Source organism: Leptidea sinapis, chromosome 7 (genome assembly GCF_905404315.1).
Source record: "Leptidea sinapis chromosome 7, ilLepSina1.1, whole genome shotgun sequence".
Lineage (NCBI taxonomy): Eukaryota > Metazoa > Arthropoda > Insecta > Lepidoptera > Pieridae > Leptidea > Leptidea sinapis.
The window spans coordinates 9796515-9824354 of record NC_066271.1 but is presented as its reverse complement, the minus strand read 5'-3'; the positions used below and the strand labels follow the sequence as shown (position 1 = coordinate 9824354).

Genomic DNA, 27840 nt, shown 5'->3' with positions numbered 1-27840 from the left:
GTATTGAAATTAAAAAAAATGTGACTGTTATTATCGGCAATAATATACCTGTTTACACCTGGCAACCCTAATGTTGCGGCTGACTGAGAGCTGGCAACTATATTTTTTCCTATACATAATTTCCTTTAAAATGACGTAAACTTTATTAAAAATAAACCATATAGTTGCATTTTATATAAGAAAATTAGCTGTACTAAAATTAACAACAGGTACTTTTAAACAGCGGCCTATTTTTTATATGCAACCTATCGCTATTACACCCTAAACGTTCTTTTAAAATTAGTTTTATCAAAAAAACACGTACCTGCAGATTCGAGAAGTGGGATCTTAATCTGAATTTTAAAAATAATTAGTAGGTAATAAGAACATTTCGCTTACCACTTTTTTAGCCGTTTTGTAACTTGTATACTATAGTTATTATCTCAATGCATAAATATTATACAAGACTCGTCAATATTTGGTGTTCGTCTAGTGAAAGAAAAACTTTTATTTTGTTTAGGATTGAAAACTATGCACCACAATTAGTATACCAACTTAATATCTCTTTTAAATACATAACAGCTAATTCTAAGCCATGGCTGTGATTGGTGAGTAGGCAAGCTTATATACTAAATGATTTCAAAAATCTTGAGAACCCCTGACTTATTCTACCAGTAAACGAAGGTTCCGGGGAAGGAACTCAGTCCAATGGCGTAGAGCTATCGACAGCTGAGCGGCGACTTAAACGAATATAGTGTGGCATCTCACACCTATGTCCGCCGCCGTATTTGATCATTGCCGCAAATCGTGGAAATTAGAATTTTATGCTTTACAAAATTAAAAATCACACTCAATCAGCTGAGAGCTGACAGAGCGACAACTCGCATCTAGATCGGATGTCTAAATTTTGTGCTCGCGTCAATGGCGTGATTTTTGGTGTTAGAACTTATAGTGTTAGTTGGTGATAGTTTTTATGTGTCATCTACTCGAATGATGAGTATTTTAACATGCTCATTTGACCAGAGCGCAATAATTGTAAATACACCGCAGCTCATACGGATGACGCAGAAAGTTATTCACTTCCCCTTGATTTGTATTTGCGATCTCGCAATGCTTTCCAGCGCCTACACTTGCGACAGTACACCACAGGTAGCGTCCGCTTAATATAACGGGGTTCCACCACATTTTCGCACGCCATTCGAGAGAAAAGTACGGCACTCGAGGGATCGGGCGAGGTGGTCCTGTCGCTTGGCCGCCGCGATCCCCCGACCTCACGCTGCTCGACTATTATCTTTGGATGTGATGGAAAAATTTGTGACACTGAGGAGGAAATGAGGAGAGCCCGCATCGTTACAGTATTCGATACGAATAAGACTGGCACAGTTAACTCGAACTTAGTACAACTCGAGTTAACTTGACTGGGTAAGTCGAGTTAACACATCTCTACTTTTGAAAGTGCCTTGATCGTTCCATTACGACAAAATGTCATTGTCAGTTGACAGTTACTAAATGTCATAAACATTTCGGATTCAATTTCCTGTGTTGCTTTGTTTTTCGTTTTTCTGTATTTCCATTACAATTATTTATATAGTTCCTTAAATTTTAAACACAGTTTATATTTTAACTGCTTTCTCTTTAATTATGATAAACCCATATTAGCAATTAAATTTATAAATATCTTTAGATGTGCCTTTGCGAACAAAGTTGTTCTACTTTATTAAATAACTGTAAAAATAAAAATAATTCTGTGAAAAAGTTTGAGTCGTATGGTATAAAACAATTAAAAAGCTCATTTTATGTGTTCAGCTCCATGCAATGATAATAGTATTCGTCGCGTGTTAATTAGGATCCCCGCATTTCTGTCTAAATAATGCAATGTACGCTCCGGATCATCACAGACGAAAAGAAGTTAGAGAAGTTATATACCGGAGTAATTCCAGTCTTGACTTGATATATGCCGAACATCCTTCGGGAAATGGTCTCAGACGTGAGTACGGTAGCCACGGGTCGATTGATGTGATCGGCGGAGCTAACGACCGTGTACCAACTATGGTGCATAATTACAGTGTAGTTGCGAGTGGTGAGAAGCCTCCAGGCCTTGTGCGGGCCACAGATAGATTTTCAGAGATCTTGGCTAGTGACCATGCCGACGGCCCAACAACAAGAGCTAGTGTTAGTCCCAAACCACGGCTAAAGTTCAACAAACTCTGGGGTGGCAACACACAAGTGCTCAATCGGCACAGCAATGATGAAGGGTCTATGCCGAATATTGTTGAAGGAAGTAAAAGAAAACAGTTTGCACATTATGACTGCCAATCACTTTTGGCAAATTTGAGCTATGCTGCTGAAATAAGGGGGGCATTGTTGAGCAGGCGACGGAACACAACAACAGGAGCTTCAGCTGCATCATTACTGGCAACTAGAGGTGTGCCTGCCGGTGAAGATACAGCACCAGATACTGGAGATGGACGCTGCAATGAATTATTAGAAAGTTGCCCGTTTTTCAGAAATGAACTAGGAGGTTGGTATTATTTGTTAATAGATTTATCTTAATCATTAATCACAATCATTAAATTAACTTTCTTTTTGATTAATGGTTAGCACAGTGTGGTTGCATGACAACATTTTAATGATGTTCATAATCATTACAGAGTCACTCATGCATAAAAACTATTTCTATGCACACAAAGTCATTTACAAACTGACATTGAAACACATAATACACAGTTTAACTAATTAGACTATTTGAAAATATTATTTACTTGCTACTTAACGATGAAACATGTTTCTAATACATCATACTAGTTTATATATTCTGTGATTAACATAAGTACCTGGACGACTGAGCCTTGCTCAGTTTTTTTAGAAGGTACAAAACTTAGTGGTGAATATTACCATTGTATTCTCATGTTATTGTAGCAGTTTCTCATAAAAACATGGATAAAACTACATTTTTTAAAATTGAAACCTAGCTAGACTGATTTATTGCCCCCGAAATTTTCTGTATACTAAATTTTATGAAAATCTTTGGAGCCGTTTCCAAGATTCAGTTTATATCTAATATTCTCGTGTTATGGTGTTAAACTTTGAACTCCTCCGAAACGGCTTGAAAGATTCTCATGAAATTTTGAGTGCATATTGGGTAGGTCTGAGAATTGGACAACATCTATTTTTCATCCAGCTAAATGGTAAGGGTGGTCCACACGAAATTTTTTTTTAATGTTTATGACATTTTTTTTTTAAATTTGTTTGATTATGAGCCAGCATTAAAAAATACATACAACTTCTAATTTTCACCCATCTACAATTAACAGTTATTTTTGTATCGCGATTTTAATATCGACAATACAATGTTTGCTGGGTCAGCGAGAATATTTATATACAAGAATTGCTCATTTAAATATATATCTTATATTATGTTTGGTGTAGAACTGTTGAAGATAGTTATTTGTTTTCTAAGTCTTTATGCTTATTGAGTCTTCCAAAGCTCTTCTAACCTGCTATAGTTGTATTTCGGTAAATCAGTTAAAAAATTATTAAAATGCAGTCACTGTAGAAATCTATTGCAGCAATTCCCATTTTACGGGCACAAAATAAAATACTGGATCTCAACATTCCCGCCTCATATTAAAAATATTACCTACAAGTGAATTTGCTAGAAACTATCTTAATCAAAATGTTAACACCAGGAACAGACATAAACTTATAAAGCCTGCTACTTGGCTAAGTGGAGTTAGTAAGAATTTTGCGGGGCATATACATCTCCCCATTGCTTTTACAACAAGATCCCAGAAAATGTTAAAAAAAAATGTGTTACAATATTCAAAAAAAATTGTCAATATTATGTTGTGTGGTAAAGGTTACTATAACATAAATGACTTTCTTAATGATACCACAGATTGGGGATAGAGTGCAGCCCTCAGGCTAAGTTTAATTGTATGATCTTGCTTTGTAACTATATTTATTTATAGAAAGAAAACCCCCTGAATTTTTTGCGCCCATTCTTTTTGGAATGGGTGGTAGTTTTTGACTTTCTATAAGTGATGAGACATCCTCTTTTGAAAAAAAAAAAATTTAATTTCTTTGTGAAAAATACCCTGCCCTTGCAGAACAATGTTTACAGATTAAATTTGTACGGCATTCAAATAATTAATACCAGAAGGGTATCACTTTAAAATATTACAAATTGTTTACTTACTTCATATTTATATATACATTGTTTAGTTCATATTCTCAGCATTGATATTTCATTGTAAAATAAATAAGTGAGTCAGCAATTCTTGTATTAACCAACATAATATAATTATGTTGGTAACTAACCATTTGTATGACATTTCCCACCTCGAGCTTGTGGTGGTGAACAACTACTGACAAGCTTCATGTTATCTCTGAGAAAACATGTTTTAGTTTCTCGAGGCACACAAGGCAAAGATCCAAGTCCTTTTAATCTTTGTGGTTTCAATAGGGTTTTATCTATTTATGTTTGTATAATATTGTAGTGACCCTGCTCTTTTTTAGATTAAAAAAAAATATAATTGATACAACATATTGGGAGAATCTTGTGCATCTGTTTAAAATAATTTATCATATTTACTTTGATTTTCATATCTTCAAACCATTACATAATAGAAATTGTTTTAGCATTTCTATTGGATGAGTCACAAAACGAGTTTGTGAATCAAGTGAGAAATTCCTGAGCCTTTGAGTTCTTTTGAATGTTTATTGCTTTTTTATAAACATGTGGTTAATTATCTAATATTAGATGCAAATGTTTAAATTTTTTCATGTTGATTTAACTGAGTTTGACTTCAATAACTAACAAAAATTATAGTTTATTTTGTTTTGTTTCTTCATTTGATGATGATCAATTCATGAAGTCAGCTGAGCAGAATGGCTGTTTCACTGCTAGTTTTGCTATCATTGTTCAGAGTTTGGCACAGTAGACATCTGCCGTTATTGCTTGAGAGACAGCTGAAGCTATAGTGAATGACCACCAAACAGTTACCATTACCTTTTTATTGGTAAGATTTGCTTTAGAACACTGTTGCGGTGTTGGTTGACCTGGTCTCAGCCATTGCATTTTTCGCTTACCGATATCGTAAAGAATCCACTTTTCATCGCATGTCACAATTCGATTTCCTTATCGATTCAACAAGGCAACACAAGTTTCAACACGCGTTTCTATTGCTGGTAAGGTAAACCATGCCATAATCTCTGGGTAGTTTGGCTCGGATCGGCTTCCAGCATCTCTTTCAATTCATTGTTATACACCTATGTAGACAGTCTTCCACATGGCTCGTTCTTTAAATCAAAGTTTCCATCACGAAAGCGTTTAAACCGAAATCGCAAGGTGCGTTTATTAGCAGTCCCCTCTCTAAACGAAACATTGATATTGCGAGCTGTTTCTGCCGCGTTAGTTCCGCGTCGGAACTCATATTCAAAAATCACTTGAATTTTCGAAATATCAATCTTTATTGTCTAAGAATAAAAAAAAAACAAAGTCGATAATCGAATGTTGCAGATTTTTTAAAAGAAGAACTACATAGGTACCATGATGAAAAAGTTTCACTCAATAATCTCAAACCATGAAATCTGTGTGAAGATGTCAATTCGAAGTACCTATTACAACAAAAACACACTATGAACTTACTCTTAAAAAAAAACCTAATAATAAATGTACTTCCTCTCAAGTATTCTATGTTTTTGAAGGAATCCGAACTGATAATCTGATATAATGTGTCTTGGTAGAAATTTTGAGAATCAGCTAGTCAACAATTTCTCAGATAGAGTTCCAGTTAGTATGATTGCCATTTAACAAGGTTGATTCTTAGTTTTTTGGAATTATTGTGGAACTTGCTGTATGGATCCCTGGTATATGATCGGAGGAACCATAGAGGCAAGATTCTAACAGGAAGACAATCAAGTTTGGCATTTTAATAGTCTGTAATATCTCCAATGCATTGGTGCTGCTGTTGATGAAGTAGAGAATCTACTATTAATGATGTAGTTGTCTGCCTCTAGTAGTTATGAGTGTGTTTGACCTCAATGAGTATGTGTTCTGATCGCCACCCACATTGTGTGTCAGAAATGATTTCCAAGTGACCTGAAGTATTATGGATAGTGTCGATTATATATTTCGGTGGCCAATAAATGGAGCATAAGTTACAGCCACCTGTTTATTCTCTATGTAATTATTCATATATTATATAATACTAGCTGACCCAGCAAACGTTGTATTGCCGATATTAAAATCGAGATACAAAAGTAACTGTTTATCGTAGATGGGTGAAAATTTGAAGTTGTATGTATTTCTTAAGGCTGACTCATAATCAAACAAATTTAAAAAATTTTAAAGAAAAATTCGTGTGGACCACATTAACATTTGGGGGGATGAAAAATAGAGTTCAAAGTTTAACACCATGACATGAGAATTTTATATATTAGATATATATGAATAATAACATAGACAATATATATTATTCATTGGTGCCTGAACTTGGGCTATCTTGGAGCTTTGTAGCATGATGCTTGAAGATTTTATTATTACAGCAGTAGTTCTTCTATGTGCTGTGCCACCAGGATGGTTGGTATGGTATGTATATTCTAATATGGTATGTTTATCTTGTTCCTTAAGTTTGCTTGTGAGATGAGTAGCTCATCTAGTTCTTCTTGTTCAAGTTCTTCAATACTTGAATCTTATATTACCAATAGATATTTTAGAGTCTGACAAGAGGATATCTGTTCAGAAATTTATGAGATAAAAGTTAGAGTACCTCAGAGAGTGTATAAGTTCCGGTCCTGTGGGTACAATGTACACAAATAACATTCCAGAAATAGAAAATAATGACGAACTTTGCTGATGATACTGCTCTAAGACGACCTATATAGCTGAGTGGTTAGGGACCCTACCAACTAAGCTAGTGGCCCCGGGTTCGAATCCCGGTACTTGCAAGCATTTATATGATAAATATGGATATTTGTTTCCGAGTCATGGATGTTTATATGTATTTATGTATGTTTAAGTAAGTATATTGTATCAAATATATCATTGTCTTGCCACCCATAACACAATCTTTGTCTAATTTGGGGCAAGATAATTTGTGTAAAAAAGTGTGTCAATATTATTATTATTATAAAATGGGTGTGGGCAGTAATCATAAAGAGGCAGCCGAGAAAGTTCAAAAAGTGGTAAATGCAGGTTAAGAGGACAAAAAAATGAATAACAAAACATAATTAAATTAAGTCTATTCATGTACACCATAGTAATAAAAAACGAGAATATGAGCAAGTTTACATTCATAAGAAAATAGTACATCAATTAGAAATTCATTTTAAAAATATAAACTGGGTTCTAGGAAGATACTAAGATGTCAGTACTAAATACCATGCTTTGTTTTTGAAGCAATTCAGACTCAAGTATGTTTATTCAACTTAAAGCCCATTCATATTCAGAACTACATTTGTCAAATGAATTAATGATTTTATGTAAGCTGTCCCTTTCTAAGGTTAAATCTAAATATTTTTGGTGCATGTCTGCCAGCTCGGACTTAAGAGAAGAGTTTGTTTTAAATACTTTTTGGAGAGGTTTAAAATACTAGGTTTCATTATGAGAAGTTTCAGCAATTTCACTCGCGCAACTCGCCTTCAAAATACTTTAGTGTGCCCCAGTAGAAGTAATCTTGAATATTGCTGAAGTTTTTCCTTTAATAAAAAATTAAACCACACAAATGTTTGCATACAGAGATTAAAACCTATCCTATTGGGTCACTTACCACTGGGCAATTAGGTATTCATTGTTTTTTTTTTTTTTTTTTAAATGAAAATAAGGGATGAGACGAGTAGGATGTTTAGCTGATGGTAACCGCTAAAGATTTTTGAAATCACAAAAATTCTGAACTGTGCTCGTCACCTTGAGACATCAGATGTCAAGTCTCATTTGCCCAGTAATTTGACTAGCTATGGCGCCCTTCAGACCGAACCACAGTAAGGTTTACAAATTACTGCTTCACCGCAGAAATAGGCGCCGTTGTGGTACCCATAATCTAGCCGGCATCTGGTGATAGTGCCTCCCACTGGTAAAACTGGTTGTATCATAATATTTTTAGTTAAAGTGGTAAAATTGTTGATTTTCTCTAATTATGTAAAGCAAGGGCGTGCATATTATATAGGCAATTAGGCAGTGCCTCCCTAGTTTCAACCTAAATTAATATAGCACTAGTGTTAAAGTTAATTTACTACAGTAGGCAGTCGAAAGATTGCAAATACGAAGCAAGCAGGCTTTCATACAACTTATGTCGTACTGTCGGACTAAAGCGCAACTACGACTTGTTAGATCTACAGTGCCCACTACCTTGCTAGAAAACCAATGCACGTCCCTGGTGTGATGTAATATATTGTAACTAATGGACTTCCAGATTATATCAGGCTTATTTTTCGAGTACTGTATGTTTTGGGACTTGAAATTACCAGGTGAGGAAGACCGCTGCGTGTCTCTGTGCCATCGGACGGCTCGCGGCGCTATACCGGGCCAGGTCGGCGGCTGGCATCGCCCGCGAGCTGCGTACGGGTTCTCCGTGCTGGAATTCCCTCCGGGGCACTCCCACTGGCGACACGGCTGTCCCTTCGCTAAGTCCGCATCACCGCTGCCGATCGAGAGTCAAGATCTCGGTGCCTTGTACTACAGGAACTACTTTTACACGCAACGTATGTATTTTATTAACTTACTAGTAGTTGCCCGTTGCATTCGCAACTAAAGGTTTTATCTCAATAAAAAGTTTAATATGAGAATAATCATTGAAACAGAGAGAGTTGTCATACTGAAACATGCAGGGCAAGCCTGTCAGCCATTAGGTTGGCATAGCGATATCCCATTCTGCACGGACGCACGCCAACTTAACTGGTTATATATAAAAATGTATTGTAATGTAACTATTAATAGATAACTATATAGAAAATTATAATGTATACTCGATTCTTCCCTTGACTTTTCCGAGTCATATTCGTATTGTGTTCCCTCTGGAGCCTATTGCAATTTTCGAAATAAAATATAACCATATTGGCTTTTCTGTATCCCTGGCAATGTGAGTATGGACGACTTACGATCGTAGACCAACCCATTATGATCACAAGAGGTGTGCACGTACCATGAAACACACGACAAAGAAGATCAGCATCATTCACTCTGTCATAGTAGGAATAAAAGGCATTTATTTTTGCAAAATTGATTCCTTTAGAATTCTGTTTTGATGTCATTTCTAATATACTAGATACTCTACTACCGCTTCGGAAACAAATGCCGTTCTGTCAGTGAAGGTATCGTAATATAATTTGACGTGTAATATGTTATCTTTGCAGCACATCAAAATTGGTTTGGAATGGATGAAAATCTAGGGCCCGTTGCGATCTCTATCAAAAAAGAAAGAGTGGAGCTAAGGCGTAATAGCAGCGACGCTTCAGCACCGTTTTCTCAACTCGCGTGGCAGTACCGTCTCATCCTGAGAACGTCAGAGCTGTTGACGCTGAGAGGATCTGTCTTGGAAGATGCTTTGCCCACCATAAAACCCAGCAACAATAGCGCCACCTACAATACAAAAGAAGTGTTAGAATATGTCGCTCCTGAACTACAACTCAGTTGTTTGAGGTAAGTCATTCCATTAGCTTTTTTATTTATTAGAGTACTACCTACCTACTATATACCTACCTATAATATAAATACATACCTACCTACTATGTAAATTTGTAACAAAATTATTGTATTGAATCAGTTTCGTCCAAGCTCCAAACAATTTTTTTATTACATTTTCCAGGCTCGGTGCTACGAGTACCGCGACCGAGGAACAACTTCTGCGATTGGACGAACAACGCGTGACGAGGCACTACAAGGTCGGGGTGATGTACTGCAAGAGCGGCCAGTCCACGGAGGAGGAGATGTACAACAACCAGGAGGCGGGCCCGGCGTTCGTCGAGTTCCTCCAGACGCTGGGCCAGACGGTCAGGTTGAAGGAGTTCGACAAGTACAAGGCCGGTCTGGACAACAGGACCGACTCCACTGGCTTGTACTCCGTTTACGCCACGCACCAGGGCTGCGAGATAATGTTCCACGTGTCCACCATGCTGCCGTACACTCCCAACAACCGGCAGCAGCTGCTCAGGAAGCGGCATATCGGCAACGACATCGTCACCATCGTGTTCCAGGAGCCGGGCGCGGCGCCCTTCACGCCGCGGAACATTCGCTCCCAGTTCCAGCACGTGTTCGTGGTCGTGAGGGTCATCGACCCGTGCTCCGAGAACACTCACTACAGTATAGCTGTCAGCCGGGCCAAGGAGGTGCCACTGTTCGGACCGCCCATCAAAGATGGCGCCGTCTACCCCAAGGGAGAGGCTTTTACCGATTTGTTGCTTAGTAAGGTAATTAGTTATAATTATCAAGTAATTAATAGTTATTTATACAACTGTGGTGTAATAAGGGGTATCAAAACACGAATGTGGGTTTATGATAATACTATCACATAAGTATTTTAACTACCGAATTATCAACAGTTGCATACAAGACTTTATCTACGCTCGTAATATGAATAATCTATAAAAGATTCTGAAACAGTTAGCTTACTGCTAACATTAAAACAGCCAGTCCTAGTAACCATTACATCATCCAAACGAGTGTTGTTATATTATACTGATTTTCATTACAACACTCGTTTGGATGATGTAATGGTTATTAGGACATTGGGTGTTTTAATGTTGGCTATAAGCTGTTTTAGAATCTTTAATAGAGAATTTGACCACCGTTTTCTAAAGTCACCAATCCGATATACTTCCCTGGCATCTGTTCCTCCCGTAAAGCACGTGTCATTTCCGAGCATGGCATCCACATTTATTGTATAATTTCGTGCACGCGATCGTTTTTCATTATAATAGTTAATTACAGTATGTTTGTATGTCTGTGCCATTTACTTCCATTGATTACTTTGTGCCACCTTGTGACATGATCTCGTTGTTTTAGAAAGTGACAAGTGAGTGACCATGACGTGCGTTACTCATGGTCGAACTGGGCACGGGGCTCAAGCGGGGGTGGGAAGAGTTAACGGTCCAACATTCAAACAGATTTTATTACAAGCATACTATATTCGAAAAGATCGTTTCCCCAACCTATCTTGTAAATTACAAACCAGTAGTTTTATAGTTATTCTTCGTTTTATTTGAATTCAAAATATTCTGGTTGTTTAGGTCCAGGAGGACCCTAAAAAGATGGGTGTGGCTGGTGAGGAATGATTTTCAGGGACGGTGGGAACTGACCTGATAAATGCTGGTACTCCTCTGCAACCCCCGGGGGAATCAAATTGGCCTTTATGTATATCCTTTCTTCTTCGTTAGTACTTCTAGGTCACTTATCATTGATGAGGTTAGTTAGTTGGCGCGTCCGCCATTAATTTGAGAGAATACGCGGATCGCGTAGCGCTGTGCAAGCGTGTGAGCGTGTGATCCACCGACGAGAAAGCGTGATCTCCTCTCCTCTGTTTGAAGAAAATATAATGCTATGTATTGATATGTGTAGATAATAAATGGAGAGAACGCGGCGATACAGTCACCCAAGTTCAGTACGATGGCGACCAGGACGCGCCAGGAGTACCTGAAGGACTTGGCCAGGAACTACGTGACGGCGAACACCGTGGAGACTGGCCACAAGTTCTGTGAGTGATTATTACATACATTACTCTCATATTTTTTTTAGCGTAGGTTATGAGGAGGGCAGTAGCCCATCCCCCGTCCCTCCACCATAGCCGGCTTTCAAAGAGCTCTTACCCCAGGAGGAGGAAGAATCTCTCCCCGAGAAAACTCCACCCGTCTTTTTCTGGGAAGGACACAGAACCGCTCATGTCCGAGGACAATCGAGACGTCATCGCCACGACACCCTGCTGCACGCGTTATTTAATTTAATTTATTCGTGTATAGGAAACAAACAGTATTACAATAATAAATATTAACAGAACTTAAAACTCACACTTTCACCAGTGAGGTTTCCAAAAATTATGCTACACTTTTACTTAAAAGGTTACGATAAAAACCACAAATGAAAAGTAATACAAATTAACAAATAATCACTAAGCCATATAAGTTACACAATACTATACACTCCTATTATACAATACTACTATGAATTAGGTACAATGAGTTAAGTATTCAGAAAATATATATATGTGGACTTTTGCAACATTAGGGGAAACCACTCACATATTCGCATGCAACTGTTATTAATTGTTTTTAATAATATCTAAAAAAAGAAGGACTCCGTTTCACCTTACATAACAGTGAAGCACCAAACAAGCCGGTAAACGAGTAAATACATTGCCCCACGCACACACTTACACTAATACAAGCCAATCGGCCGCCATTATGACATTTTCTAGATCAGTTTGCGTCGCAATAAAATATTTTAAAAATGCCGTCGTGCGTTGTGAAAAAGTAAAAACGATACTATAAAAGTATTTGTAACAATATATGATTATTTAAGGGAGAAAAAAATGTGTAACTCGAATCCCCCGTAACCGCACACACACTAGCATAACGGTGCTTCACTTGCTAATATCACGGCGCGGAGTCCTTCGTTTTTTACTCGTCCGTGAGTAGTTGTAATATTTTTCTTTACTTTCGAAACCGCGTCGTGTCATAGATAGAGCAACCTCGACTGAGCCAATGTTGCGGACCTCACCATACTTGTAATAAAAACTCCTGAATTTGATCCATTTTGTGTTGTTTGGCCTGTCACTGCAACCAACTCTTCCAAATGCTTAACACTTTCTGGATTAATCACAGACCAGTGGGAGGCTGCTTTCCACCGGATGCCGGCTAGATTATGGGTACAACAACGGCGCCTATTTCTGCTATGAAGCCGTAATGTGTAAACATTACTATGTTTAGGTCCGAAGGGCGCCGTAGCTATTGAAATTACTTTGCAAATGAGACTTAACATCTTATGTCTCAAGGTAACGAGCGCAATTATAGTGCCGCTCATAATTTTTGGGTTTTTCAAGAATCCTGGGCGGCATTGCATTGTTATGGGCAGGGCGTATCAATTACCATCAGCTGAATGTCCTGCTCGTCTCGTCCCTTGTTTTCATAAAAAAAGACGTCTCCTAAAGACCTCTTCCTTTGTCAAAAGGTGTTTTCTTATTCGGATGTCGTGTTTTTTCCTGATAAATCGACAAGTCACTATTCTTTTTGAAAATGTGTTTTCCTCATTTTTAATTGCTCACATTATAACCGTTTTTTTTTTCTTTCAGCTATATTTTCATCGTTGTTAATGAAAACCAGTAACAGCTCTAGCAGCAACAATACAGTTGTGGCAAAAGTCGACGACTGTGCCACCGACATGTTAGTGGGGGGCGCGTTGTGTTACCATGTGAGTACTTTATTATTATTGTAGTCTTTTATTTTAATAATGTGGGTGTCTGCCAATAAATTTATCCAAAAGCCAATCCATCAACATTAAACGCAACCTGCCGAGACAACCAATGTTGTTAATCTTTCTTTCAATAATAACTTACACGAGCTTTACGATTTTTATGAAAATACGGGACGAGACGAGCAGGATGTTCAGCTGATGGTAATTGATGCGCCCTGCCCATTACAATGCAGTGCCGCTCAGGATTCTTGAAAAGCCCAAAAATTCAAAATAAATAGGCGCCTTTTCTGCCGTGAAGCAGTAATGTGTAAACTTTACTGTGTTTCGGTCTGAAGGGCGCCGTAGCTAGTGAAATTACTGGGCAAATGAGAGTTAACATCTTATGTCTCAAGGTGACGAGCGCAATTGTAGTGCCGCTCAGAATTTTTGGGTTTTTCAAGAATCCTGAGCGGCACTGCTTTGTATGGGCAGGCCATATCAATTACCAACAGCTGAACGTCCAGCTCGTCTCGTCCCTTTATTTTCATTTAAAAAAAATCTTGCATGTGACACCGACACAACAACGGCGTAATTCTTAAAAACCTGACAACTGTAACTAAACATTTGGATACGCCGTTTGGGCATAGTTTACACCGCCTCACTGAGCGCGTTGATGGTTGCGGGTCATTAAAAGGAACTTGTAATGACCCGAGTCAAATATTACACTCCAAAACAATTAGATTGAATCAAAATTACACCGGCAACATTCGTATTCTCAATTTCTATTGAACGCCGTACTTATCTGCCTGACTACTTGTTCAGGCTAATCTCCTAGACTACTGGACTTATTGTAGTGACAATAACACGGGTAGATATGAACAGATCGTAACTGTTAAGCGTGCTAAGTAAATAATAATAAAATGATTTAGTAATTATGAAAATTCAAAAAAAAAATTGAAATCGAATGAAGTGAAACTCTTTTTAAAGCGTACTGGACATCGATCTACTCGAGTAGCCTGTGGGCGTGCTATACTAATAAATCGTACAGCGCCCTTCGAGTCCAGTATAACAACGCCTCCAGAGCACTGTTGGAGCTGTCACGTTTTTGTAGGGCGTCAGCTATGTTAGCACACGCAGAGGTGAATAGCTTTAGCGCCGTTCTACGTAAAAAAGCGACTTATCTACTACGCCGATTACGAGGCAGCAGTAATAGTTATCTGAAGGCGATATCCGAAGGCCGACAGCGGGGACTGTCTGTTTGTTGGCCATTTAATAAAAAATATCCGGACGACTGAGCCTTTCTCGGATTTTTAAGAATGTACAAAACTTGAACACAAAAAAAAACTAATAGGACATCAGACCGGGGTCTTCTGCTTTCCGGATCACCCACTGTCCCAACTGAGCTATTATAATCTTTGTATATAGTGGCGAAATTTACTAGTTTTAGCTAGATCGATTTAACGCCCCTGAAATCCCCTGTATACAAAATTTTATGAAAATCGTTGGAGACGTTACCGAGATTCAGATATTATATATATATATTCAGATATTATATATATATATATATATATATATACAAGATTTGCTCGTTTAAAGATATAAGATAAATATGTCCCTTCGTAGATATAATTACTAACACAATTAGATGATAAGTTAACTATCAATGGATCGTAGTTATCTGAAAATAAACGTTTTTTTTATATTTTTTAATTGTAGATACAAGTCCAAGACGAAGGAGCGGGTGGAGTGCTCCTGGAGTGCATCATGGGTATATCGACAGACTCCATCGTCATCGTGGAAGAACTGTCTCGACAGATCGTGCTGGTCGTACCTACTAACACGTTGCTCGGTAAGATAACTTACTTCTGGTTTCTTATACTTTTACACTAAGTGCTACACCGGACGAGCGCGAATAACGAAGGGTCCGTGTTATCGTACTAGATAATAAAACATTACGTACCTATGTAAAATACTTTCGAAAAAAAAAGGCGGCCATTTTGGCCAATATTCGTCTTTCACTTTAATATTAGAGCTATCAGTAACACATCTCTACGTACTACTTTGAAGTCATAAATAAAAAAAAAAATATGTGAAGAAAAAAAATTGTAATATTTTTAAAACATCTCTTACATTTAAAAAGTCTAAGATTTGCTACGATAAGGGATATATTTGGCAAGGGCACAGCACGCCACCTTGTCAGTCCGTCTTCAAGATTAGTTCTCGAAGCCTGCAGCGGGGAGTTGGATGTCATATCGCCGAAGCTGTCCACCACTGCAATGGAAGATGTATTTAAGTTTCTGGATTGGAACGGGCTGGGCATCAATATCAACGGCGAATACATCACTTACCTTCGATTCGCAGATGATTTCGTAATCGTGGCTGACCGTGGAAGACTTCAGCTATATGCTCGATGGCCTCAATACAGTTTCTCAAGGAGTAGGTCTAAAAATAAAAATGGAGAACACGAACATTATGCCTAATTCCGTCGCACCTATACCCGTAGCAGTTGGGAACTGTACTCCCGAAATTCTTGACGAGTACGTCTACCTTGCACAAATAATCCAGTGGGCAGGTCCAATTTTGGGAAAGAGGTCACTCGTTGAATTTAACACGTCCGTTGGGCAGTGTTCGCGAAGCTCTTCTCATCGTAGATAACACGGTGTCTGAAAACGAAGGTTTTTAACCAGTGTGTGTTACCAGTGATGACATACGGAACGCAGACGTGGTCGGTAACTATGGGCTTTATGAGGAAGCTCTTTGTCGCTCAGAGGGCAATGGAGATGCGATCTCTGCGAGATCGAATCAGAAATGAATAGATTCGTAGGAGAACCAAAGCTACCGACGTAGCGCAGATGATTTCGAAACTGAAGTGCTGTGGGCAGGGCTCATAGCTCGACGGACAGGTGGCCGTTGGGGCAGTAAAGTTTTTGAATGTGTTCGGAGGCCTCGCATAAGATGATCCGACGATCTGGTCAAGATTGCCGGAATAGTTTGGATTAGGGCAACGCAGGACCGATCGTCATGGCGAGGAGGCCTTAGACCAGCAGTGGACGTCTTCCGTCTGAAATGATGATGATGAACGACAGTACAGGAGGTCGGCTATTATGGTTGCAGGGTGGGTCGTGAGCGGCGAGTGGACGCGCCTGTACTATCACCGCGGGGAGAGCGTGCGGGTGCGCGCGGCGGGCGGCGGGGACGCGCTCGTCCGGCGTCTGGCGCACGCCGCGCCGGCGCACGCGCACGCGCTGCGGGAGATCACGCTGGACCGGGGCGCCGGCTCACAACTCGGTGAGGGATTTATTTATAAAAACATACATTCTTTAAATTATAAACCAGTAGGTTGTACCTTTATTTTTTACCGACCTCAAAAAAGGAGGAGGTTCAAAGTCAAAGTCAAAAAAATCTTTATTCACTGTAAAACTTTATAAGTTATTTAGAGCAAGTCAGGATGAACTACAAAAGTTACAATAGCATTCAAATGAGTATAACAATATTCTTTAAGAAAATTTAGAACACTAATTCCAACTTTAGGCCTTAGATGTTAATTTATTTTTTACGATACGTTTAATTTTTTTAATTGGTAATATTTTAATTTCATTTGGGAGTTTATTATAAAATATAACACAATCCACTTTAAAAGATTTAGCAATTTTACGGAGCCTAGTAGATGGAATTGCGAGTTTATGTTTGTTTCGAGTATTGACACCGTGTACATCACTATTCTTTTTAAATTGGCTAATATGTTTATGAGCGTATAGGAGGTTCTCGTATATGTACTGGCAGTGTACTGTCATAATATTTATTTCACCAAACTTTTCTCTCAATGAATCCCTTGAACGCATTTTATGGACTGCTCGAATTGCTCTTTTCTGCAGCACAAATATGTTGTCAATATCTTCAGCCCTACCTCAAAATATAATTCCGTAAGACATGACATTATGAAAGTAGCTGAAATATACAAATCTAGACGTTTCAACATCTGTCAGCTGCCTAATTATTTTTATCGCAAATGCTGCAGAGCTAAGTCGATTTCATAAGTTTTTTATATGAGCACCCCATTGTAGCTTAAAGTCTAATGTAATGCCTAGGAATGTTGTCGTTTCTACTACATCAAGTTTGTCATTATTAATTTTTATAGGTGTTGGTTGGTGCTTTATATTTAGAAGTGTAAACCTTACACATTTTGTTTTCCTTTCGTTTAAAAGTAAGTTATTAACATTAAACCAATTTACTACTTCAGAAATGTCGTCGTCAACCTGACAGAATTTTTTTTGCTAGCGTTTTATTTTAAATAACAAAGATGTATCATCAGCAAACAGTATAATATCATGTTTATTTTGAATAATATATGGTAAATCATTGACGTAAACCAGGAACAAAAAAGGACCCAAGATTGAGCCCTGGGGTACACCCATCGATATGATAGAGCCAGTTGATCTTTTTCCATTAATGTTTACTCTTTGAATCCTATTACACAAGTACGATTTTATTAGATCTAAAGAAACATCTCTAACCCCATAGTGGTGAAATTTTTTAAGTAAGGTTTCATGATGGACGCAGTCGAATGCCTTGGATAAATCACAAAACACTCCTAACGCATCAGATGAATCCTCCCAAGCATCCAAAACATTTCTTATTTACTAGTATCGAGTATCTGTGGTTGAAAGACCTTGAGTAAAACCATATTGTTTATTATGTATGAGGTTATTATTGTAAAAATGGTTAATTAATTGCATTAACATAATTTTTTCGAAAATCTTGCTAAAGGTTTGTAGTATTGATATGGGTCTAAAATTGGTGGGGTTAACTTTATCTCCCGAGTTAAATACAGGAGTGATCTTGCTCTGTTTCTCAATTTTCTTCTTTTTTTCTTTTCTCTGGTTCTCAATTCGATGGTATTTTTTATGTTTGTTTATGTATTTATTATAGACACACGAACAATCTATTCTAGACTATACAAAAATAATTAACAATATAAAAGGAACACTATGATAACAGTATAGCTTTCTTAAAGGTATGTACAGCTCTGTTGTATTATCATCGACATCGATTCCAAAAATAACAATAATTGTAACTAGAATTAGATTCATTAATTAAATAAAAATATGCAATTACTCTTTTACTTGTGAGTAAGTGCATATTATATCTATTGTTTTAAATTGTTTTTTTGAAGTCAGTTGTTTTTTGTTTAATTTTTATTTGGCAATTTTACTGTATAAAGTTATTTGTAACGTCGGTCTTATTATGAAAATACAAGCTCAAACAAAAGTATGGAATCATATCTTTAATCTAACAAAATTTGTATACCTAATCTGGCCTGAAAATTAGTTTTTAAATATTATAATCCTAATAAAATTTATATCTATTTATTTATTGTCTCAGTAACGTATAAGTCTAAGCAACAAATAAAAAAGAATCCAATTGTAAATGGCTATCCTTGGCTTTAATTTAGGCCTTTAATATGTCTGGCCACTAATGGATGGTTTGCGCACTGTTGCTATGGGAAATTTACACACTGCTTGTTTCAAATATTATTAAATGACTGAATGTCGGCGTATAAACGTACCATATTTAATAAATATGTTGCGTTTGTACCTAATCCGCGATATAGAACGCGTTCTGGAATTAGTCAGGGGTCGAATTTGGGACCTTTACTTTTTGTTCTACTCATAAACGATCTCCCAGATGCTATACAGGATTTTGAGGTGTTACTGTTTGCTGATGACCTAAAGTTAGTCAAAGGCAGTTAGGAGTTCAGAGGACTCCTTATATCTACAAAACGCAGGCACTGTTAGCGCAGCCGCCTGCACACGCCTGTAATACGAGCCGTCTGTCTTCTAAACTCTGTACTTGAGGTAGCACCACAATGCGATCTTTTTGCCAGCTCGATGGGATGTCTGGTCATAGAATGTAAGAAAAGATTTGAGAGTATGATGCCTGTAAGCTCTATAAAATAAGATAAGTAGTTTATAATTTTGATTGTATATTTTCTTTAGTATAGTATCTTTGTAACGCTTGAGATTTAATGTGTAATGTTACATGTAAGTATCGCTTAGAACAGACTAAGAATCCAAGGGGCTTAGATCTGGACTAGACGGGGTCAGTCTAAGCGTTATTAATAAGAGTTTGCTCTTATAAATTCTAGAATGTTGACTTCCAGTCTAGGTTGAGTGGGTGCTTCATGCCGTTAACTGAATTATAATAATGGTAATGATGACCACCTTGAATTTTTCCGAGCATTTATTGCTTAGCTTATAAGCTTCTTTGGAGATATGAGCGTATACTTCAGCCTCTTCAGTTCCAGACAGACACTCCACAAATCAGTACCATTGGGAACAGACGACCGCCTGCTGTCGCTCAGCATACGCTAAGTGACAAGTGATTGTTGAAGGGTTCCACGTGCAGCCGGACGGCCTGGTGACGGCGGTGGAGGGCGGCGGGCCTGCGGCGCGAGCGGGCGTGCGGCGCGGAGCCCGGCTGCTGGAGGTGTGCCGCGCGGCCGTGGTGGCGCTGCCGCACGACCACCTCGTGGACCTGCTCAAGACCTCCGACCCCGTGACGGTCAGTACACGCACCGCTTACGACACGCGCATCATCGATATAACAAACATTATATTAATAATAATAATAAAATTATTTATTAGTTTTAATAAATTTTCCATAATAAATAGTGGCAAGGACCTCCTTTTAAGCATATAAAGAATGCTTGTGCCAGGAGGCTCCGCTCTTTCTTAGTCTTAAAATAACAATTTAGAGAACTTAGTAATATTTAAAATGTACGTGTGTGTGTGTGTGTGTTTTAGCGTATGTGTCGTAAGAGCAACTCAATATCATCATAATTTAGTGGTAGTATCCAGGCGATCAGTGCAATTTTACTATGATATTATGTAAAAATTTTCTAGGTAATTTAATAGTCTTATGTTTAGAATTTTTTCTAAGATTTTTGATAAAACAGGTAATACCGATATGGGTCCATAATTTGTTATATTGTCTCTGTCCCCACCTTTGTACACAGGAGTAATCATATCTTTCTTTAATAAATCAGGCAAAATACCGGTCCTAAAACACAGATTAGCTAAGATTACAGAGGTAAATAAATTAAGTCTTCAAATTATTGTATTGTTCAATTTAAGCAATTAGTATTGACCACATCTTCAACATCATTTCTCTCATTATTTAATCGTTGTAATTTAACTGTTATTAATATTAAACGTTATTTTAAAAGTGACGTGTTACGTCAAAACGACTTTTGAAACAAATACCCAAAGACCCTTGATACGTTATTATAATGACGTGTAGAGATAATCAGTTTTGTGAAAAGTCGGTTTATCTGTTTATTGTTTAAAAGTCAACTGAATTACACTTTATAGCGTTTCTACCACTGACCTGTATAAATACCACTGGACAGACGGTACATGTTTGACAGCAATTTTTTGTGCCTATTTGAAGCGCCACTCACAAGCGTCCAAAGAACTAATTTTGGCGTATAATACAAATGGCTGCGAAGGACCGCACAATACACTGAAGTTATATTGCGTTGTGAATTAATTCCGTTCGTTTTCCGTTTTATTTATACTTCAGGAATCAACGTAATAAGGAATACATTTTTTTGTAAATAGTTTCCACCATCTATTGATGTTTGCTGAGGTTGTCATCACCAGTTTTAGTACCGCAGACTCTCGCTACATGGCCAACAGCGCCAAAATGGCGAGTATCAAACAGGCACAAAAGCACTTTGACAGCCGCCAGTCCAGTAGTTTAAAGTAGAGATCAGTGTCAATAACGTTCCTTTAATAGAAGCTCCAGCTCGCTTAGAAGAAAGGAAACTAATCAAATGTTTAAATTAAAATTGGTGACGGAACGTATCTGATCCATACCAGTCACATTACCACACCACTCTGATAACTTTGTAATTCCGCATCGATTTTTTTTTTAAATTCCTTTTTTCCTCTTTTTTAAATATTGGCACACATACCTATACTTTTTTAGAAAAAGTTTTATTTCAGCTATAAAATTAGTTTTACTATAAATTCAGCATTTTTATCAATCTTTGAATTGCGTGTGAAAACGCGTGTACCCGTGCATTATTTTGCGGAAGAGGAGGAGAAACAAGCGTACGGATCATCTGATGGTATTTGATCACCACCGCCTACACTCTTCGGCCTGGTATCCACCAAAGCAGAGAGGAGATAAGCCGCGAAGCTGTCAGATTATTTCCACCAAAGCGGAGAGGTGATCTTAGCTGTGCGAGCTTGAAATCAGTCACGTGATGTCTACGAAAGAATGACGTCATCACGCCAGCCTACACGCATCGTCGCTTTGGTGGAAACCGCGCTTTAGTGTCTGTGGCGTGATGTGTGCAACACACGTGTTCTCCCGCAGGTGACGCTGTCGGTGGCGCCGGGCGCGCGCTGCGAGTGTCAGAGCTACGCGGGCGAGGGCTGGGCGCAGCAGGCGGGCCGGAGGAGGGCCCCGCACGACTCGCGCCCCGCGTCGCCGCCGCGCTCCGACAGCGAGGGATACGGCACCGGTCAGTATAGATAATACACTATATACTAGACATATAGAGATGTGTAACTCATGTTTTTATTTTGTAAAATCAGTGTACCCAGGCCAAGAGATGGCGCTGCGTTATTTTTACGCTCTTAGCGTACCGTCGCTAGATGGCGCTAATTATGTTTATAGTTTTTACTTTTTACTATTATTGTAGATCGTATTGAATGCATATTGATGTTTGTTATGTGCGAGTGGAAATAATTATTCGTTTATTAAGTTCAGCAGTCACCTTTAAATAAGTAGAGCCATGCAATAATTACAACACGATAGTGAAGTCTTTAATAAGTAAGGTAAGTGAGTTTTTTTGCTATCACTAGCTCCATCTATCCATCTATCATGTATGTTAAATTATCGCCATCGTGGTGAAGTTGCAGCGTACCTAATAGAATAGATGACAGCACTTTCAATGCAATTTTTTTTCATGTGCCATTGTAGGGAAGTTGCACCCCCCTGCCGGTCAGTACCGCCTGACGACACCTTACATACCTATAGCATTATTAAAAAAAAAGTGTGTGTATACTTATGTATGCACGCAAGAAGTTATACTTCTTTGGCCTAGCGAAGTAAAAATCATTAGAATGATTTATTCCTCGTGATATTCTACATTTTTAGAAAAAACAATCTTGCAAAGATGGCTTGCCAAATAATTATTAAATAATGAATGCGGCTGTATAGGCTTGAACCCTTTGCCTGTCCTAATAATGGACGAAGAAACCAAAAAAATTAACGAATGTCGCAAACGTTAGAAAATTTTAGGTTACAATGTATCACGAATGTTTTGAGAATTTAGCTTAAAAACTATTCATTATTATTTTCTTGAATTCAAATTTGAAACGCTTTTAGTATGTTAAAAACATCGATCACTTCCTGACTTTACTTTTGTCGAGGTTAATTTAAAATAACAATAACATAATGGAGTGTTAAAAAGAAAATGGCGCATCTCGCAGAAAGTATGTACAGGGCCGTCGGTCATTTTCAAAATACTTCATAAGCTATAAAAAGCTGTTCGTATATCGTACGGTAGACATATCCTCTGTCCAAGACGATAAAAAATCGGAGCGGTCGGATGCGTTTCGTACTTAAAAGGCTGTTAATGCTATTAAAGATGGAATTCGTCGAAATATTATGAGAAAACAAAAAAAAATTTCGCATGAAATAAAAATTCTCGCTAGGACTTATTTGCGTATCATCAGAAAAAACTTAAGCTTGGCGCTTATGTTCGTTCTATAGGATGTCACATACCTTAAATCTAAACGTACAGTTAAAGAGAATGGCGCGATCAAAATGCTTGTTGTCCTGATTATAATTTTCACATCGGGTAGATTAACGTCCTATCTCGTTGTAGCTGAAGTGTGTTGACGTTGACGCCATGGAGATGTCTTTTCACTTTCTCTTTATCACCACCTTTTGCTCCTTTCACTTTCTAGGCCATATGTATATGATGAATACGTGAAGTAAAAGTTTTGCATTTGGTAAAATTTAGTGTTAAACTATTTAAAAAACTTATTTATCTCTGCTGTTGAAGAATAAAAGTAAAATTCATTAACTTTAATCTTACAAAAAATATGAATTGTGATGTATGTATGTAAAATATACCTATTATCTATCTAATACATAAAATTCTCGTGTCATTCCCATGAAAATTTGAGTGCATATTGGGAAAGTCTGAGAATCGGACATCTATTTTTCATCCCCATAAATGTTAAGGGTGGTCCAAACGAAATTTTTTTTTTTATTTTTTTTTGACTTTTTTCTTAAATTTGTTTGATTATGAGTCCAATGAATTTTCACCCATCTACGATCAACAGTTACTTTTGTATCGCGATTTTAATATCGGCAATACAACGTTTGCTGTGTCAGCTTAGTATATATAAATGTACTTTTATTTAAATAGAGTGATATGAAGACTTTATAAGGGAACCGCGTTAATCACACTCATAGAAGTATAAATATATTTTGTTAATTACGTCCAAACATCCCATTATATATACCGTGTCGCAGGAGGGTCGGGTCGCAGCGCTCCGTCTCCGGGTGCGGCCGTGCGGCGTCGGTCGCAGGACGACTGCTCCCCGCGACACCCGCGGCGACCGCGAGCAGCCAATACCTCCTCGCTCACGGTAACACTCGTTTATAGTGATGGGTAGGACACGATTTGAAAATGAGTTTGTAAGAGAAGCCTCTTTTTTGCACTGAGGCAGTACAATCCTACTTCAAATGAGGCGAGGTGACACTTTTGAAGGTACGAGTACAAATATGACATTTGATGTTATTGCAGTCGGAACGAACGACATAGTAATGTTATTGTGTAGGTAAATAAAATAATATAACAAATATAATTTTAAGTATTGGTAAATTTATAGTAAAAAATTTATTTAATAAACTGTGATCTTAATGTATTACAAAAAATAAGATATTCCATTTAACAAAATTTAATTTTTCGTTATTTATTGTGCATTTGTTTTAATTGTTTTGTAGCATGCCACTCGCTCCCTCACTCTCTCACAGTACACAACTACACAATATAGTGTTACAGAGTGAGTACTGAGTAGTTGAGTAGTGAGAGCGCGTCACGCGACTACCGCGACATAAAATTTGAAATAGTACAATTTTAAATTTCGAGCCGCTCTTACATTTTGACGTTATGTACGGGACAAATGTACCGCCTCTTGTTTGTCCTACTCAACACTACTCGTTTATACAAACAAAAAAGTATGTGTGTACTTATGTATGCACGCAACAAGTAACATACTTCTTTGACCTAGCAAAGCAAGATCCTTAAATTTATTAATTCCTCATGCTATTTTACGTTTGTAGAAAGAACAACAGTGTAAAATTCTTGCAACAATGGCTTTGACAACTAATTATTAAATAACGAGTACGGCTGTACGGGCTTGAACCTTTTGCCTATACTAATAATGGACGAAGAATTCAAAAAAAATACGAATGTCGCAAACGTCATAAAATTTTTAGGACCAACTTCACCCTATTACTTATGTGTAACAGTGTGAAGCGCGCATCTTAAAATTTCACTCTCATAATTTTTTCACAACGCGCCTAAAGAAGTATAACTTCAACAAGGTCATCCCCGTCCAACGAAAACAGAGCTCGCCTAACAGTTTTCTGTCAGAACAGTACTTCAGGCTATGCCTGCCTCACTCTAACCCCGCGGGATGGTCGGCGGTGTTTTTCCGTTGTCGTCAAGAGTCGAGTTGGAGGCGAAAAGAGCGCACAGGAGATCGGCTTTCTCTTTTGCCCTATGAGCCAGGGTGTCATTCCTCATGTGCAACGGCGCCATGTACGGCTTGTTGAAGTTACCAAGAACAGCTTTCGACAACAACCAGAACTTGCGTGTTCCAGTCGGGTAACTGGAAAGCTGCTCGCCGATTTTGACGACGTGCTTTGACTTCGGACGGACGATTTGCCGCTTAAAAAATCTGGAAGCACGGTTATATTTCGTCTTAAGAACTTTGCAGTTCGGATCCTTTGTGCCCAGCGCCGCAACCCAAGTTCGATACGCATATTTTTTGCAGTCAGATGCTGCTTTATCTGACGCATCGAACCAGGGCTGTGATCTGCCACCGATCGGTACTACAGAGCTTGGTATAAAAATATCCATGCCCTGTAGTATCGCATCGGCTAATGCAACGGCGCAAGCACTCATCATGATCATGCGAAGGGAAACAAACCCTGCCCCAAGGGTAGGATGCAAAAAAGGAACGCATCCTATCCCAATCTGCTGACTTGTAGTGCCAAACGCGGCGGGTCGCTGGTGGTCTGCGACGTTGGCGTCGAATAGGCACTACACTCCTAACCAGGCAATGGTCGGAAATTCCTTTCTCTAAACGATTTTTCTGTATGCGGATATAAACACACGCTGACACTCAAACACTGATACGTACACAGTTCCATACACACATACACTTGCAAGGGTAATACCACTCTTTATTTTTATATAAGTGAGTGAAGTGGGAGAGTCACACTGCCGTCTTTTGACGTCAGCACAATCGGGCCAGACTCGTCCAGGTGAATTACCACACTCGCACAGAATACCGGCGTGAAGTAGCGGCCTAGTGCCGCTATGTTTCGCATAGGTTAGTGTCGAGGACCGGTGGCCATCATGGAATAATGGGTCTCGAAATCTCGAGCGATTCCCAATTTCGTGGCCATCTGGAGGGCAAAGTCAAATTGGCTTCGTAGAAACTGGGCGTCATTAATAGAGCACGGCAATACTTCAGGCCGGCCCACATTCTAGCGCTCTACAAAGCGCAGGTCCGGCCACACATGGATTATTGCTGTCATCGTCTGGTCTGGCGCACCCCAGTATCAGCTCGATCCATTTGATCGCGTGCAACGCGATCACTTGTGTGTCTTCTACCGCATTTATTACGGGGAGTGTTCCGAAGAGCTGTTTAACCTGATTCCTGCCGCCGAATTCCACCTTCGCACGACACACCACAAGTTAGGATTTCATCCCCACCATCTGGATGTGTGGCGGTCCTCCATAGTGCGGATTTCAAGGAGCTTTCTTCCACGTACTACAAAGCTGTAGAATGAACTTCCTTGTGCGGTGTTTCCGGGACGATACGACATGGGTACCTTCAAAAAAAGCGCGTACACCCTCCTTAAAAGCCGGCAACGCTCCAGTGATTCCTCTAATGTTGCAAGCGATTGTGGGCGGCGGTGATCACTTAACAACAGGTGACCCGTACGCTCGTTTGTCCTCCTATTCCATAAAAAAAATAAAACATTCAACAAAAAAGATAGCTTAAGAAGGTAATCGGGGAGCCATTTTATATTCTTTCCTACTCAACACTTAGGGAGGAGGGGATGGCAGAAAAATAGCGCTGCATGGAAACTTGAATCCAAGATACCATGTCAGGTAAAGCTGTGCCTTTCCTATTGTGTCATAGCCTAATTATGCATTTTCAACCGACTGCAAAAAAGGAGGAGGTTCTCAATTCGTTAGTATTTTTTTGTTTGTAACCTCTGTTCTTTTGACTGGGAGAACCAATTTTGATAATTCTTTTTTTTTTTGAAAGCTAGTGCTTCCCGTGTGATCCCATTGCATTGGTCACGATCTGAGAATGGCATCTATGAGAAAACATTAAAAGTCTTAAAATTTGCTATAAGTATGTGCGCGACAATTGGACGAATAACTCAATATTACGCCAACTGATTTCGATGATCTTTTTTTATTGGAAAGGATATACTTCTAAGGTAATATGGTCACGTTCTGACTATGGGACTCATGACAAAGTAACGTAGGATCAAATTAACGATACTCGGGTGAATCTTTTATATGCTATCTGGATATTTGAGTCACCTACCGTAAAGTTATGGTCAAGTAATTGTCGTAGTCGAATATGGTGATCAATGGAACTCCTTAACGACTTACAGTAAGGATGCAATCTGTGGCAGAACTTCTAACTGTCTGTAATCAATTGGCAATGTGCTTAAGTTCATTGCTGAATTCCAAAATTTAGAAATTATTAGTTAGTGCACTTCAATTTACTAAAAATCAAAAAACTTAACAAAATCGAGGTCGGTTGTTGTTTTTTTTGCTCATTTTTGTTATGTTCTGTATGAAAATAAAGAATTTATTTATTTAAAAAAAAAGAAAGTGATCCTTTCTCTAATCTTGATACATTTCGGTAACATTTCTTTATGCCTGTACTGGGAAAGGAAACGTCTCGGTTACAATCAGGAATTAATGTACAATCTGGTAATGATAGTTCTTGTTAAAAACAGGAGGAATTGATGCGGCTAATGGACTCCGAACTAGGCGAGGGGAAGAAGAATGGAGGAGGAGGAGGGAGTGTGGGGAGTGCGCCTCTCCCGTTACCAGACACGAGCGCGTTGGACTGGGCGGCGCTGGTTCACACCGCCACGCGAGCCATGCTGCAGGTAGCACCACCAGCTCGACG

General features: G+C 38.6%; 1 protein-coding gene across 1 annotated transcript in view; it reads left to right on the top strand.

Annotated features, from left to right (window-relative positions):
- Nucleotides 1-1551: 1551 nt before the first annotated feature.
- Nucleotides 1552-27840, top strand: part of LOC126965448 (signal-induced proliferation-associated 1-like protein 2) — a 33605-nt gene continuing 7316 nt past the window's right edge. Inside the window, exons 1-12 of the mRNA XM_050809074.1 lie at nucleotides 1552-2500; nucleotides 8449-8682; nucleotides 9334-9619; nucleotides 9786-10386; nucleotides 11534-11669; nucleotides 13260-13378; nucleotides 15077-15209; nucleotides 16475-16648; nucleotides 19752-19921; nucleotides 21743-21890; nucleotides 23918-24033; nucleotides 27665-27820. Coding sequence (XP_050665031.1) covers nucleotides 1855-2500; nucleotides 8449-8682; nucleotides 9334-9619; nucleotides 9786-10386; nucleotides 11534-11669; nucleotides 13260-13378; nucleotides 15077-15209; nucleotides 16475-16648; nucleotides 19752-19921; nucleotides 21743-21890; nucleotides 23918-24033; nucleotides 27665-27820 — 2919 coding nt within the window. The 5' untranslated portion in view covers nucleotides 1552-1854. The remainder of the gene's footprint in view (nucleotides 2501-8448; nucleotides 8683-9333; nucleotides 9620-9785; nucleotides 10387-11533; nucleotides 11670-13259; nucleotides 13379-15076; nucleotides 15210-16474; nucleotides 16649-19751; nucleotides 19922-21742; nucleotides 21891-23917; nucleotides 24034-27664; nucleotides 27821-27840) is intronic.